The sequence below is a fragment of the Scyliorhinus torazame genome, chromosome 29, assembly GCF_047496885.1.
Source record: "Scyliorhinus torazame isolate Kashiwa2021f chromosome 29, sScyTor2.1, whole genome shotgun sequence".
In the NCBI taxonomy this organism is placed as follows: Eukaryota; Metazoa; Chordata; class Chondrichthyes; order Carcharhiniformes; family Scyliorhinidae; genus Scyliorhinus; species Scyliorhinus torazame.
This window is the reverse complement of record NC_092735.1, coordinates 32,212,695-32,231,659: the sequence shown is the minus strand read 5'-3', so window position 1 is coordinate 32,231,659 and position 18,965 is coordinate 32,212,695. Positions and strand designations below refer to the sequence as shown.

At 44.9% G+C, this 18,965-nt stretch overlaps 1 protein-coding gene across 2 annotated transcripts in view; it reads left to right on the top strand.

Annotated features, from left to right (window-relative positions):
• The window catches only part of LOC140404005 (ferritin, lower subunit-like), a 144,276-nt gene extending 126,011 nt beyond the window's left edge, over positions 1–18,265 (top strand). For both annotated transcript variants that reach the window (XM_072492346.1, XM_072492345.1), the window contains one exon: positions 17,948–18,265. In XM_072492346.1, coding sequence (XP_072348447.1) covers positions 17,948–18,097 — 150 coding nt within the window. In that variant the 3' untranslated portion in view covers positions 18,098–18,265. The remainder of the gene's footprint in view (positions 1–17,947) is intronic.
• The last annotated feature ends 700 nt before the right edge of the window (positions 18,266–18,965 follow it).

The window sequence follows — 18,965 nt, the reverse complement described above, 5'->3', positions numbered from 1 at the left end:
ATACTGACCCACAGAATCTGTTACTGATAGATACTGACCCACAGAGTCCGTTACTGATAGATGCTGACCCACAGAGTCAGTTACTGATAGATACTGACCCACAGAGTCCGTTACTGATAGATACTGACCCACAGTATCCGTTACTGATAGATACTGACCCACAGAGTCCGTTACTGATAGATACTGACCCACAGAGTCCGTTACTGATAGATACTGACCCACAGAGTCTGTTACTGATAGATACTGACCCACAGAGTCCGTTACTGATAGATATTGACCCACAGTGTGTGTTCCTGATAGATACTGACCCACAGAGTCTGTTACTAATAGATACTGACCCACAGAGTGCGTTACTGATAGATACTGACCCACGGAGTCTGTTACTGATAGATACTGACCCACAGAGTCCGTTACTGATAGATACTGACCCACAGAGTCTGTTACTGATAAATACTGTCCCACAGAGTCCTTTACTGATCGATACTGACCCACAGCGTCCATTACTGATAGATACTGACCCACAGAGTCCGTTACTGATAGACACTGACCCACAGAGTCTGTTACTGATAGATACTGACCCACAGAGTCCGTTACTGATAGATACTGACCCACAGTGTGTGTTACTGATAGATACTGACCCACAGTGTGTATTAGTGATAGATACTGACCCACAGAGTCCGTTACTGATAGATACTGAGCCACAGAGTCTGTTACTGATAGATACTGACCCACAGAGCCCATTACTGATAGATACTGACCCACAGAGCCCGTTACTGATAGATACTGACCCACAGAGCCCGTTACTGATAGATACTGACCCACAGTGTGTTTTACCGATAGATACTGATCCACAGAGTCTGTTACTGATAGATACTGACCCACAGAGTCCGTTACTGATAGATACTGACCCACAGAGTCTGTTACTGGTAGATACTGACCCACAGAGTCCGTTACTGATAGATACTGACCCACAGACTCCGTTACTGATAGATACTGACCCACAGAGTCTGTTACTGATAAATACTGACCCACAGAGTCCGTTACTGATGGATACTGACCCACAGAGTCCGTTACTGATAGATACTGACCCACAGAGTGTGTTACTGATAGATACTGACCCACAGAGTATGTTACTGACAGATACTGACCCACAGAGTGCGTTACTGATAGATACTGACTCACAGAGTGCGTTACTGATAGATACTGACCCACAGTGTCCGTTACTGATAGATACTGACCCACAGAGTCCGTTACTGATAGATACTGACCCACAGAGTGCGTTACTGATAGATACTGACCCACAGAGTCCGTTACTGATAGATACTGACCCACAGAGTCTGTTACTGATAGATACTGACCCACAGAGTCTGTTACTGATAGATACTGACCCACAGAGTCTGTTACTGATAGATACTGACCCACAGAGTCTGTTACTGATAGATACTGACCCACAGAGTCTGTTACTGATAGATACTGACCCACAGAGTCCGTTGCTGATAGATACTGACCCACAAAGTCTGTTACTGATAGATACTGACCCACAGAGTCTGTTACTGAAAGATACTGACCCACAGAGTCTGTTACTGAAAGATACTGACCCACAGAGTCCGTTACTGATAGATACTGACCTCATAGTCTGTTACTGATAGATGCTGACCCACAGAGTCTGTTACTGATAGATACTGACCCACAGAGTCCGTTACTGATATATACTGACCCACAGAGTCCGTTGCTGATAGATACTGACCCATAGAGTCTGTTACTGATAGATACTGACCCACAGAGTCTGTTACTGATAGATACTGACCCACAGAGTATGTTACTGACAGATACTGACCCACAGAGTGCGTTACTGATAGATACTGACTCACAGAGTGCGTTACTGATAGATACTGACCCACAGTGTCCGTTACTGATAGATACTGACCCACAGAGTCCGTTACTGATAGATACTGACCCACAGAGTGCGTTTCTGATAGATACTGACTCACAGAGTGCGTTACTGATAGATACTGACCCACAGAGTCCGTTACTGATAGATACTGACCCACAGAGTCCGTTACTGATAGATACTGACCCACAGAGTCTGTTACTGATAGATACTGACCCACAGAGTCCGTTACTGATAGATACTGACCCACAGAGTCAGTTACTGATAGATACTGACCCACAGAGTTCGTTACTGATAGATACTGACCCACAGAGTCTGTTACTGATAGATACTGACCCACAGAGTCTGTTACTGATAGATACTGACCCACAGAGTCTGTTACTGATAGATACTGACCCACAGAGTCTGTTACTGATAGATACTGACCCACAGAGTGTGTTACTGATAGATACTGACCCACAGAGTCCGTTACTGATAGATACTGACCCACAGAGTCTGTTACTGATAGATACTGACCCACAGAGTCTGTTACTGAAAGATACTGACCCACAGAGTCTGTTACTGAAAGATACTGACCCACAGAGTCCGTTACTGATAGATACTGACCTCATAGTCTGTTACTGATAGATGCTGACCCACAGAGTCTGTTACTGATAGATACTGACCCACAGAGTCCGTTACTGATATATACAGACCCACAGAGTCCGTTGCTGATAGATACTGACCCATAGAGTCTGTTACTGATAGATACTGACCCACAGAGTCTGTTACTGATAGATACTGACCCACAGAGTCTGTTACTGATAGATACTGACCCACAGAGTCCGTTACTGATAGATACTGACCCACAGAGTGCGTTACTGATAGATACTGACTGACAGAGTCCGTTACTGAAGGATACTGACCCACAGAGCAAGTTACTGATAGATACTTACCCACAGAGTCTGTTACTGATAGATACTGACCCACAGAGTCCGTTACTGATAGATACTGACCCACAGAGACTGTTACTGATAGATACTGACCCACAGAGTCTGTTACTGATAGATACTGACCCACAGAGTGCATCACTGATAGATACTGACCCACAGAGTCTGTTACGGATAGATACTGACTCACAGAGTCCGTTACTGATAGATACTGACCCACAGAGTCTGTTACTGATAGATACTGACCCACAGAGCCTGTTGCTGACAGATACTGACCCACAGAGTCTGTTACTGAAAGATACTGACCCACAGAGTCCGTTACTGATAGATACTGACCCACAGAGTCTGTTACTGATAGATACTGACCCACAGAGTCTGTTACTGACCGATACTGACCCACAGAGTCTGTTACTGAAAGATACTGACCAACAGAGTCTGTTACTGATAGATACTGACCCACAGATTCTGTTACTGATAGGTACTGACCCACAGAGTCCGTTACTGATAGATACTGACCCACAAAGCCCGTTACTGATAGACACTGACCCACAGAGTGTTTTACGGATAGATACTGACCCACAGAGTCCGTTACTGATAGATACTGACCCACAGAGTCCGTTACTGATAGATACTGACCCACAGAGTGCGTTACTGATAGATACTGACCCACAGAGTCCGTTACTGATAGATACTGACCCACAGAGTCTGTTACTGATAGATACTGACCCACAGAGTCCGTTACTGATTGATACTGACCCACAGAGTCCGTTCCTGATAGATACTGACCCACACAGTGCGTTACTGATAGATACTGAACCACAGAGTCCGTTACTGATAGACACTGACCCACAGAGTCCGTTACTGATAGATACTGACCCACAGAGTCTGTTACTGATAGATACTGACCCACAGAGTCTGTTACTGATAGATACTGACCCACAGAGTCCGTTACTGATAGATACTGACCCACAGAGTGCTTTACTGATAGATACTGACTCACAGAGTCCGTTACTGATAGATACTGACCCACAGAGCAAGTTACTGATAGATACTGACCCACAGAGTCTGTTACTGATAGATACTGACCCACAGAGTCCGTTACTGATAGATACTGACCCACAGAGACTGTTACTGATAGATACTGACTCACAGAGTCCGTTACTGATAGATACTGACCCACACAGCCCGTTACTGATAGATACTGACCCACAGAGTGTGTTACTGATAGATACTGACCCACAGAGTCCGTTACTGATAGATACTGACCCACAGAGCCCGTTACTGATAGATACTGACCCACAGAGTCTGTTACTGATAGATACTGACCCACAGACTCCGTTACTGATTGATACTGACTCACAGAGTCCGTAACTGATAGATACTTACCCACAGAGTGTGTTACTGATAGATACTGACCCACAGAGCCCGTTACTGATAGATACTGACCCACAGAGTCTGTTACTGATAGATACTGACCCACAGAGTCCGTTACTGATTGATACTGACCCACAGAGTCCGTAACTGATAGATACTGACCCACAGAGTGTGTTACTGATAGATACTGACCCACAGAGCCCGTTACTGATAGATACTGACCCACAGAGTCTGTTACTGATAGATACTGACCCACAGAGTCCGTTACTGATTCATACTGACCCACAGAGTCCGTAACTGATAGATACTGACCCACAGAGTGTGTTACTGATAGATACTGACCCACAGAGTCCGTTCCTGATAGATACTGACCCGCAGAGTCCGTTACTGATAGATACTGACCCACAGAGTCTGTTACTGATAGATACTGACCCACAGAGTCTGTTACTGATAGATACTGACCCACAGAGTCCGTTACTGATAGATACAGACCCACAGAGTGCGTTACTGATAGATACTGACTCACAGAGTCCGTTACTGATAGATACTGACCCACAGAGCAAGTTACTGATAGATACTGACCCACAGAGTCTGTTACTGATAGATACTGACCCACAGAGTCCGTTACTGATAGATACTGACCCACAGAGACTGTTACTGATAGATACTGACTCACAGAGTCCGTTACTGATAGATACTGACCCACAGAGCCCGTTACTGATTGATACTGACCCACAGAGTCTGTTACTGATAGATACTGACCCACAGAGTCCGTTACTGATAGATACTGACCCACAGAGTCTGTTACTGATAGATACTGACCCACAGAGTCCGTTACTGATAGATACTGACCCACAGAGTCTGTTACTGATAGATACTGACTCACAGAGTCCGTTACTGATAGATACTGACCCACAGAGTCTGTTACTGATAGATACTGACCCACAGAGTCCGTTACTGATAGATACTGACCCACAGAGTCTGTTACTGATAGATACTGACCCACAGAGTCTGTTACTGATAGATACTGACCCACAGAGTCTATTACTGATAGATATTGACCCACAGAGCCCGTTACTGATAGATACTGACCCACAGAGTCTGTTACTGATAGATACTGACCCACAGAGTCCATTACTGATAGATACTGACCCACAGTGTGTGTTACTGATTGATACTGATCCACAAAGCCCGTTACTGATAGACACTGACCCACAGAGTGTTTTACTGATAGATACTGACCCACAGAGTCCGTTACTGATAGATACTGACCCACAGAGTCCGTTACTGATAGATACTGACCCACAGAGTGCGTTACTGATAGATACTGACCCACAGAGTCCGTTACTGATAGATACTGACCCACAGAGTATGTTACTGATAGATACTGACCCACAGAGTCCGTTACTGATTGATACTGACCCACAGAGTCCGTAACTGATAGATACTGACCCACAGTGTGTGTTACTGATAGATACTGACCCACAGAGTCCGTTCCTGATAGATACTGACCCACACAGTGCGTTACTGATAGATACTGAACCACAGAGTCCGTTACTGATAGACACTGACCCACAGAGTCCGTTACTGATAGATACTGACCCACAGAGTCTGTTACTGATAGATACTTACCCACAGAGTCTGTTACTGATAGATACTGACCCACAGAGTCCGTTACTGATAGATACTGACCCACAGAGTGCGTTACTGATAGATACTGACTCACAGAGTCCGTTACTGATAGATACTGACCCACAGAGCAAGTTACTGATAGATACTGACCCACAGAGTCTGTTACTGATAGATACTGACCCACAGAGTCCGTTACTGATAGATACTGACCCACAGAGACTGTTACTGATAGATACTGACCCACAGAGTCTGTTACTGATAGATACTGACCCACAGAGTGCATCACTGATAGATACTGACCCACAGAGTCTGTTACGGATAGATACTGACTCACAGAGTCCGTTACTGATAGATACTGACCCACAGAGTCTGTTACTGATAGATACTGACCCACAGAGCCTGTTGCTGACAGATACTGACCCACAGAGTCTGTTACTGAAAGATACTGACCCACAGAGTCCGTTACTGATAGATACTGACCCACAGAGTCTGTTACTGATAGATACTGACCCACAGAGTCTGTTACTGACCGATACTGACCCACAGAGTCTGTTACTGAAAGATACTGACCAACAGAGTCTGTTACTGATAGATACTGACCCACAGATTCTGTTACTGATAGGTACTGACCCACAGAGTCCGTTACTGATAGATACTGACCCACAAAGCCCGTTACTGATAGACACTGACCCACAGAGTGTTTTACTGATAGATACTGACCCATCAGAGTCCGTTACTGATAGATACTGACCCACAGAGTCCGTTACTGATAGATACTGACCCACAGAGTGCGTTACTGATAGATACTGACCCAAAGAGTCTGTTACTGATAGATACTGACCCACAGAGTCCGTTACTGATAGATACTGACCCAAAGAGTCTCTTCCTGATAGATACTGACCCACAGAGTGCGTTACTGATAGATACTGACCCACAGAGCAAGTTACTGATAGATACTGACCCACAGAGTCTGTTACTGATAGATACTGACCCACAGAGTCCGTTACTGATAGATACTGACCCACAGAGACTGTTACTGATAGATACTGACCCACAGAGTCTGTTACTGATAGATACTGACCCACAGAGTGCATCACTGATAGATACTGACCCACAGAGTCTGTTACGGATAGATACTGACCCACAGAGTCCGTTACTGATAGATACTGACCCACAGAGTCTGTTACTGATAGATACTGACCCACAGAGTCTGTTACTGACCGATACTGACCCACAGAGTCTGTTACTGAAAGATACTGACCAACAGAGTCTGTTACTGATAGATACTGACCCACAGATTCTGTTACTGATAGATACTGACCCACAGAGTCTGTTACTGATGGATACTGACCCACAGAGTCCGTTACTGATTGATACTGACCCACAGAGTCCGTAACTGATAGATACTGACCCACAGAGTGTGTTACTGATAGATACTGACCCACAGAGTCCGTTCCTGATAGATACTGACCCACACAGTGCGTTACTGATGGATACTGAACCACAGAGTCCGTTACTGATAGACACTGACCCACAGAGTCCGTTACTGATAGATACTGACCCACAGAGTCTGTTACTGATAGATACTGACCCACAGAGTCTATTACTGATAGATACTGACCCACAGAGCCCGTTACTGATAGATACTGACCCACAGAGTCTGTTACTGATAGATACTGACCCACAGAGTCCATTACTGATAGATACTGACCCACAGTGTGTGTTACTGATTGATACTGATCCACAAAGCCCGTTACTGATAGACACTGACCCACAGAGTGTTTTACTGATAGATACTGACCCACAGAGTCCGTTACTGATAGATACTGACCCACAGAGTCCGTTACTGATAGATACTGACCCACAGAGTGCGTTACTGATAGATACTGACCCACAGAGTCCGTTACTGATAGATACTGACCCACAGAGTGTGTTACTGATAGATACTGACCCACAGAGTCCGTTCCTGATAGATACTGACCCACACAGTGCGTTACTGATAGATACTGAACCACAGAGTCCGTTACTGATAGACACTGACCCACAGAGTCCGTTACTGATAGATACTGACCCACAGAGTCTGTTACTGATAGATACTGACCCACAGAGTCTGTTACTGATAGATACTGACCCACAGAGTCCGTTACTGATAGATACTGACCCACAGAGTGCGTTACTGATAGATACTGACTCACAGAGTCCGTTACTGATAGATACTGACCCACAGAGCAAGTTACTGATAGATACTGACCCACAGAGTCTGTTACTGATAGATACTGACCCACAGAGTCCGTTACTGATAGATACTGACCCACAGAGACTGTTACTGATAGATACTGACCCACAGAGTCTGTTACTGATAGATACTGACCCACAGAGTCTGTTACTGATAGATACTGACCCACAGAGTCCGTTACTGATAGATACTGACCCACAGAGTGCGTTACTGATAGATACTGACTCACAGAGTCCGTTACTGATAGATACTGACCTACAGAGCAAGTTACTGATAGATACTGACCCACAGAGTCTGTTACTGATAGATACTGACCCACAGAGTCCGTTACTGATAGATACTGACCCACAGAGACTGTTACTGATAGATACTGACTCACAGAGTCCGTTACTGATAGATACTGACCCACACAGCCCGTTACTGATTGATACTGACCCACAGAGTCTGTTACTGATAGATACTGACCCACAGAGTCCGTTACTGATTGATACTGACCCACAGAGTCCGTAACTGATAGATACTGACCCACAGAGTGTGTTACTGATAGATACTGACCCACAGAGTCCGTTCCTGATAGATACTGACCCACAGAGTCTGTTACTGATAGATACTGACCCACTGAGTCTGTTACTGATAGATACTGACCCACAGAGTCTGTTACTGATAGATACTGACTCACAGAGTCTGTTACTGATAGATACTGACCCACAGAGTCCGTTACTGATAGATACTGACCCACAGAGTCTGTTACTGATAGATACTGACCCACTGAGTCTGTTACTGATAGATACTGACCCACAGAGTCCGTTCCTGATAGATACTGACCCACAGAGTCCGTTACTGATAGATACTGACCCACAGAGTCTGTTACTGATAGATACTGACCCACAGAGTCTGTTACTGATAGATACTGACCCACAGAGTCCGTTACTGATAGATACAGACCCACAGAGTGCGTTACTGATAGATACTGACTCACAGAGTCCGTTACTGATAGATACTGACCCACAGAGCAAGTTACTGATAGATACTGACCCACAGAGTCTGTTACTGATAGATACTGACCCACAGAGTCCGTTACTGATAGATACTGACCCACAGAGACTGTTACTGATAGATACTGACTCACAGAGTCCGTTACTGATAGATACTGACCCACACAGCCCGTTACTGATTGATACTGACCCACAGAGTCTGTTACTGATAGATACTGACCCACAGAGTCCGTTACTGATTGATACTGACCCACAGAGTCCGTAACTGATAGATACTGACCCACAGAGTGTGTTACTGATAGATACTGACCCACAGAGTCCGTTCCTGATAGATACTGACCCGCAGAGTCCGTTACTGATAGATACTGACCCACAGAGTCTGTTACTGATAGATACTGACCCACAGAGTCTGTTACTGATAGATACTGACCCACAGAGTCCGTTACTGATAGATACAGACCCACAGAGTGCGTTACTGATAGATACTGACTCACAGAGTCCGTTACTGATAGATACTGACCCACAGAGCAAGTTACTGATAGATACTGACCCACAGAGTATGTTACTGATAGATACTGACCCACAGAGTCCGTTACTGATAGATACTGACCCACAGAGACTGTTACTGATAGATACTGACTCACAGAGTCCGTTACTGATAGATACTGACCCACAGAGCCCGTTACTGATTGATACTGACCCACAGAGTCTGTTACTGATAGATACTGACCCACAGAGTCCGTTACTGATAGATACTGACCCACAGAGTCTGTTACTGATAGATACTGACCTACAGAGTCCGTTACTGATAGATACTGACCCACAGAGTCGGTTACTGATAGATACTGACCCACAGAGTCTGTTACTGATAGATACTGACTCACAGAGTCCGTTACTGATAGATACTGACCCACAGAGTCCGTTACTGATAGATACTGACCCAAAGAGTCTGTTACTGATAGATACTGACCCACAGAGTCCGTTACTGATAGATACTGACCCAAAGAGTCTCTTCCTGATAGATACTGACCCACAGAGTGCGTTACTGATAGATACTGACCCACAGAGTCTGTTACTGATAGATACTGACCCACAGAGTCTATTACTGATAGATATTGACCCACAGAGCCCGTTACTGATAGATACTGACCCACAGAGTCTGTTACTGATAGATACTGACCCACAGAGTCTGTTACTGATAGATACTGACCCACAGAGTCCGTTACTGATAGATACTGACCCACAGAGTCTGTTACTGATAGATATTGACCCACAGAGTCTGTTACTGATAGATACTGACCCACAGAGTCTATTACTGATAGATACTGACCCACAGAGCCCGTTACTGATAGATACTGACCCACAGAGCCTGTTGCTGACAGATACTGACCCACAGAGTCTGTTACTGAAAGATACTGACCCACAGAGTCCGTTACTGATAGATACTGACCCACAGAGTCTGTTACTGATAGATACTGACCCACAGAGTCTGTTACTGACCGATACTGACCCACAGAGTCTGTTACTGAAAGATACTGACCAACAGAGTCTGTTACTGATAGATACTGACCCACAGATTCTGTTACTGATAGGTACTGACCCACAGAGTCCGTTACTGATAGATACTGACCCACAAAGCCCGTTACTGATAGACACTGACCCACAGAGTGTTTTACTGATAGATACTGACCCACAGAGTCCGTTACTGATAGATACTGACCCACAGAGTCCGTTACTGATAGATACTGACCCACAGAGTGCGTTACTGATAGATACTGACCCACAGAGTCCGTTACTGATAGATACTGACCCACAGAGTCTGTTACTGATGGATACTGACCCACAGAGTCCGTTACTGATTGATACTGACCCACAGAGTCCGTAACTGATATATACTGACCCACAGAGTGTGTTACTGATAGATACTGACCCACAGAGTCCGTTCCTGATAGATACTGACCCACAGAGTCCGTTACTGATAGATACTGACCCACAGAGTCTGTTACTGATAGATACTGACCCACAGAGTCCGTTACTGATAGATACTGACCCACAGAGACTGTTACTGATAGATACTGACTCACAGAGTCCGTTACTGATAGATACTGACCCACAGAGTCTGTTACTGATAGATACTGACCCACAGAGTCCGTTACTGATAGATACTGACCCACACAGCCCGTTACTGATTGATACTGACCCACAGAGTCTGTTACTGATAGATACTGACCCACAGAGTCCGTTACTGATTGATACTGACCCACAGAGTCCGTAACTGATAGATACTGACCCACAGAGTGTGTTACTGATAGATACTGACCCACAGAGTCCGTTCCTGATAGATACTGACCCGCAGAGTCCGTTACTGATAGATACTGACCCACAGAGTCTGTTACTGATAGATACTGACCCACAGAGTCTGTTACTGATAGATACTGACCCACAGAGTCCGTTACTGATAGATACAGACCCACAGAGTGCGTTACTGATAGATACTGACTCACAGAGTCCGTTACTGATAGATACTGACCCACAGAGCAAGTTACTGATAGATACTGACCCACAGAGTCTGTTACTGATAGATACTGACCCACAGAGTCCGTTACTGATAGATACTGACCCACAGAGACTGTTACTGATAGATACTGACTCACAGAGTCCGTTACTGATAGATACTGACCCACAGAGCCCGTTACTGATTGATACTGACCCACAGAGTCTGTTACTGATAGATACTGACCCACAGAGTCCGTTACTGATAGATACTGACCCACAGAGTCTGTTACTGATAGATACTGACCTACAGAGTCCGTTACTGATAGATACTGACCCACAGAGTCTGTTACTGATAGATACTGACCCACAGAGTCTGTTACTGATAGATACTGACTCACAGAGTCCGTTACTGATAGATACTGACCCACAGAGTCCGTTACTGATAGATACTGACCCAAAGAGTCTGTTACTGATAGATACTGACCCACAGAGTCCGTTACTGATAGATACTGACCCAAAGAGTCTCTTCCTGATAGATACTGACCCACAGAGTGCGTTACTGATAGATACTGACCCACAGAGTCTGTTACTGATAGATACTGACCCACAGAGTCTATTACTGATAGATATTGACCCACAGAGCCCGTTACTGATAGATACTGACCCACAGAGTCTGTTACTGATAGATACTGACCCACAGAGTCTGTTACTGATAGATACTGACCCACAGAGTCCGTTACTGATAGATACTGACCCACAGAGTCTGTTACTGATAGATATTGACCCACAGAGTCTGTTACTGATAGATACTGACCCACAGAGTCTATTACTGATAGATACTGACCCACAGAGCCCGTTACTGATAGATACTGACCCACAGAGCCTGTTGCTGACAGATACTGACCCACAGAGTCTGTTACTGAAAGATACTGACCCACAGAGTCCGTTACTGATAGATACTGACCCACAGAGTCTGTTACTGATAGATACTGACCCACAGAGTCTGTTACTGACCGATACTGACCCACAGAGTCTGTTACTGAAAGATACTGACCAACAGAGTCTGTTACTGATAGATACTGACCCACAGATTCTGTTACTGATAGGTACTGACCCACAGAGTCCGTTACTGATAGATACTGACCCACAAAGCCCGTTACTGATAGACACTGACCCACAGAGTGTTTTACTGATAGATACTGACCCACAGAGTCCGTTACTGATAGATACTGACCCACAGAGTCCGTTACTGATAGATACTGACCCACAGAGTGCGTTACTGATAGATACTGACCCACAGAGTCCGTTACTGATAGATACTGACCCACAGAGTCTGTTACTGATGGATACTGACCCACAGAGTCCGTTACTGATTGATACTGACCCACAGAGTCCGTAACTGATATATACTGACCCACAGAGTGTGTTACTGATAGATACTGACCCACAGAGTCCGTTCCTGATAGATACTGACCCACAGAGTCCGTTACTGATAGATACTGACCCACAGAGTCTGTTACTGATAGATACTGACCCACAGAGTCCGTTACTGATAGATACTGACCCACAGAGACTGTTACTGATAGATACTGACTCACAGAGTCCGTTACTGATAGATACTGACCCACAGAGTCTGTTACTGATAGATACTGACCCACAGAGTCCGTTACTGATAGATACTGACCCACACAGCCCGTTACTGATTGATACTGACCCACAGAGTCTGTTACTGATAGATACTGACCCACAGAGTCCGTTACTGATTGATACTGACCCACAGAGTCCGTAACTGATAGATACTGACCCACAGAGTGTGTTACTGATAGATACTGACCCACAGAGTCCGTTCCTGATAGATACTGACCCGCAGAGTCCGTTACTGATAGATACTGACCCACAGAGTCTGTTACTGATAGATACTGACCCACAGAGTCTGTTACTGATAGATACTGACCCACAGAGTCCGTTACTGATAGATACAGACCCACAGAGTGCGTTACTGATAGATACTGACTCACAGAGTCCGTTACTGATAGATACTGACCCACAGAGCAAGTTACTGATAGATACTGACCCACAGAGTCTGTTACTGATAGATACTGACCCACAGAGTCCGTTACTGATAGATACTGACCCACAGAGACTGTTACTGATAGATACTGACTCACAGAGTCCGTTACTGATAGATACTGACCCACAGAGCCCGTTACTGATTGATACTGACCCACAGAGTCCGTTACTGATAGATACTGACCCACAGAGTCCGTTACTGATAGATACTGACCCACAGAGTCTGTTACTGATAGATACTGACCCACAGTGTGTGTTACTGATAGATACTGACCCACAGCGTCCGTTACTGATAGATACTGACCCACAGAGTCTGTTACTGATAGATACTGACCCACAGAGTCCGTTACTGATTGATACTGACCCACAGAGTCCGTTACTGATAGACACTGACCCACAGAGTCCGTTACTGATAGATACTGACCCACAGAGTCCGTTACTGATAGATACTGACCCACAGAGTCTGTTACTGATAGATACTGACCCACAGAGTCCGTTACTGATAGATACTGACCCACAGAGTCTGTTACTGATAGATACTGACTCACAGAGTCCGTTACTGATAGATACTGACCCACAGAGTCCGTTACTGATAGATACTGACCCAAAGAGTCTGTTACTGATAGATACTGACCCCCAGAGTCTGTTACTGATAGATACTGACCCACAGAGTCTATTACTGATAGATACTGACCCACAGAGCCCGTTACTGATAGATACTGACCCACAGAGTCTGTTACTGATAGATACTGACCCACAGAGTCTGTTACTGATAGATACTGACCCACAGAGTCCGTTACTGATAGATACTGACCCACAGAGTCTGTTACTGATAGATATTGACCCACAGAGTCTGTTACTGATAGATACTGACCCACAGAGTCTATTACTGATAGATACTGACCCACAGAGCCCGTTACTGATAGATACTGACCCACAGAGTCTGTTACTGATAGATACTGACCCACAGAGTCCATTACTGATAGATACTGACCCACAGTGTGTGTTACTGATTGATACTTACCCACAGAGTCTGTTACTGATAGATACTGACCCACAGTGTGCGTTACTGATAGATACTGACCCACAGAGTCTGTTACTGATAGATACTGTCCGACAGAGTCTGTTTCTGATAGATACTGACCCACAGAGTCCGTTACTGATAGATACTGACCCACAGAGTCCGTAACTGATAGATACTGACCCACAAAGTCTGTTACTGATAGATACTGACCCACAGAGTCCATTACTGATAGATACTGACCCACAGAGTCCGTAACTGATAGATACTGACCCACAGAGTCCATTACTGATAGATACTGACCCACAGAGTCCGTAACTGATAGATACTGACCCACAGAGTCCGTTCTTGATAGATACTGACCCACAGATACTGGTACTGATAGATACTGACCCACAGAGTCCGTTACTGATAGATACTGACCCATAGTGTGTGTTCCTGATAGATACTGACGCACAGAGTCTGTTACTAATAGATACTGACCCACAGAGTGCGTTACTGATAGATACTGACCCACAGAGTCTGTTACTGATAGATACTGACCCACAGTGTGTGTTACTGATAGATACTGACCCACAAAGTCTGTTACTGATAAATAGTGTCCCACAGAGTCTGTTACTGATAGATACTGACCCACAGAGTCCATTACTGATAGATACTGACCCACAGAGTCCATAACTGATAGATACTTACCCACAGTGTCTGTTACTGATAGATACTGACCCACAGAGTCCGTTACTGATAGATTCTGACCCACAGTGTGTGTTACTGATAGATACTGACCCACAGTGTGTGTTACTGATAGATACTGACCCACAGAGTCTGTTACTGATAGATACTGACCCACAGAGCCCGTTACTGATAGATACTGACCCACACTGTGTTTTACTGATAGATACTGATCCACAGAGTCCGTTACTGATAGATACTGACCCACAGAATCTGTTACTGATAGATACTGACCCACAGAGTCCGTTACTGATAGATGCTGACCCACAGAGTCAGTTACTGATAGATACTGACCCACAGAGTCCGTTACTGATAGATACTGACCCACAGTATCCGTTACTGATAGATACTGACCCACAGAGTCCGTTACTGATAGATACTGACCCACAGAGTCCGTTACTGATAGATACTGACCCACAGAGTCTGTTACTGATAGATACTGACCCACAGAGTCCGTTACTGATAGATATTGACCCACAGTGTGTGTTCCTGATAGATACTGACCCACAGAGTCTGTTACTAATAGATACTGACCCACAGAGTGCGTTACTGATAGATACTGACCCACAGCGTCCATTACTGATAGATACTGACCCACAGAGTCCGTTACTGATAGACACTGACCCACAGAGTCTGTTACTGATAGATACTGACCCACAGAGTCCGTTACTGATAGATACTGACCCACAGTGTGTGTTACTGATAGATACTGACCCACAGTGTGTATTAGTGATAGATACTGACCCACAGAGTCCGTTACTGATAGATACTGAGCCACAGAGTCTGTTACTGATAGATACTGACCCACAGAGCCCGTTACTGATAGATACTGACCCACAGAGCCCGTTACTGATAGATACTGACCCACAGAGCCCGTTACTGATAGATACTGACCCACAGTGTGTTTTACCGATAGATACTGATCCACAGAGTCTGTTACTGATAGATACTGACCCACAGAGTCCGTTACTGATAGATACTGACCCACAGAGTCTGTTACTGGTAGATACTGACCCACAGAGTCCGTTACTGATAGATACTGACCCACAGACTCCGTTACTGATAGATACTGACCCACAGAGTCTGTTACTGATAAATACTGACCCACAGAGTCCGTTACTGATGGATACTGACCCACAGAGTCCGTTACTGATAGATACTGACCCACAGAGTGTGTTACTGATAGATACTGACCCACAGAGTATGTTACTGACAGATACTGACCCACAGAGTGCGTTACTGATAGATACTGACTCACAGAGTGCGTTACTGATAGATACTGACCCACAGTGTCCGTTACTGATAGATACTGACCCACAGAGTCCGTTACTGATAGATACTGACCCACAGAGTGCGTTACTGATAGATACTGACCCACAGAGTCCGTTACTGATAGATACTGACCCACAGAGTGCGTTTCTGATAGATACTGACTCACAGAGTGCGTTACTGATAGATACTGACCCACAGAGTCCGTTACTGATAGATACTGACCCACAGAGTCCGTTACTGATAGATACTGACCCACAGAGTCTGTTACTGATAGATACTGACCCACAGAGTCCGTTACTGATAGATACTGACCCACAGAGTCAGTTACTGATAGATACTGACCCACAGAGTTCGTTACTGATAGATACTGACCCACAGAGTCTGTTACTGATAGATACTGACCCACAGAGTCTGTTACTGATAGATACTGACCCACAGAGTCTGTTACTGATAGATACTGACCCACAGAGTCTGTTACTGATAGATACTGACCCACAGAGTGTGTTACTGATAGATACTGACCCACAGAGTCCGTTACTGATAGATACTGACCCACAAAGTCTGTTACTGATAGATACTGACCCACAGAGTCTGTTACTGAAAGATACTGACCCACAGAGTCTGTTACTGAAAGATACTGACCCACAGAGTCCGTTACTGATAGATACTGACCTCATAGTCTGTTACTGATAGATGCTGACCCACAGAGTCTGTTACTGATAGATACTGACCCACAGAGTCCGTTACTGATAGATACTGACCCACAGAGTCCGTTACTGATAGATACTGACCCACAGAGTCTGTTACTGATAGATACTGACCCACAGAGTCCGTTACTGATAGATACTGACCCACAGAGTCTGTTACTGATAGATACTGACCCACAGAGTCTGTTACTGAAAGATACTGACCCACAGAGTCTGTTACTGAAAGATACTGACCCACAGAGTCCGTTACTGATAGATACTGACCTCATAGTCTGTTACTGATAGATGCTGACCCACAGAGTCTGTTACTGATAGATACTGACCCACAGAGTCCGTTACTGATATATACTGACCCACAGAGTCCGTTGCTGATAGATACTGACCCATAGAGTCTGTTACTGATAGATACTGACCCACAGAGTCTGTTACTGATAGATACTGACCCACAGAGTGCATTACTGATAAATACTGACCCACAGAGCCCGTTACTGATAACTAATGACCATATGGACCTGACAGTTTAGTTATTTAGTGTTTTTCTGTTAAATTCTCATTATTCTGCAGCTGGTGATCCTATTTCCATCCTGTTTTTCAGATGTGCGATTTCCTTGAATCCACTTTCTTGAACAGCAGCGTGGAGTTCATTAAGAAACTTGGAGATTACGTCACAGTCCTCAAGCAGTTGAGCAAAGGGCAGATGGGGGGCCTGGGTGAATACCTCTTTAATCAGCACACACTCGGATAAATGGACTGGACTATTGGAATTCCGAGTCTGTCTCTGTAACCTTGGCTTGGTTGAGAGCCAAAACATTGTACACTGAATGCCCAGGTTGGTGAACAAATGTGGGCAACGATTGTCTCCGGAGCAAGATTGGCCTATTTTAAGCAATAAATAATCTGACAGAAAGTAAAATGGTCTCTGTGGGTCAGTATCTATCAGTAACAGTTGTACGGATGTAATGAGTCTTTCTATTCTTGTTTGTTCCGTCTCTCACACCAGGCTGCGTGTTGTGATCTGTGCCTCGCAAAACTATCAAATTAAATTTCTACAAACTTTTCTTCCTCCTACATTCTTGGGCACGCATGCGGTTCAGAAGTATGTACACAGTGTGGGTTCGATTCCCGTTCCAGCTGAGGTAGAATTGGGACCTGTGGTATTATCATAACTATCAGCATTGGAAGGGTTAATGTAGTGTCAAGACTAGCCACTAGAGGGAGCTGCAGATACAACTATATAAAGCAGTGATGCTAGACCTCCGGGGAGGTATGGATGCAGAAGACAGCGAGTGAAGATCTTCAGAGCAGATAGTGTGAGAAGGTTAGATTATAGTTAAACCAGCTCGTGAGATTACCAGTAGGTGAGTGTAGTTAGATGTTATTGATCAATTCTATATTCTAAAAGGACTAAGTGTCGAAACCCAGTTTAGTAGTGTGATTAAAATCATAGCTTTGTTTAAGTTAAAGCTATACTGTGGTCTTTGTGGAACACTACGCCAACCATCCTGAATCAGCAACACAAACCTCACCATCCTGAATCAGCCTCCTCCCACCACCCCCCCCCACCCCCCCCCCACCCCCCCCCCCCACCCCCCCCCCCACCCCCCCCCCACCCC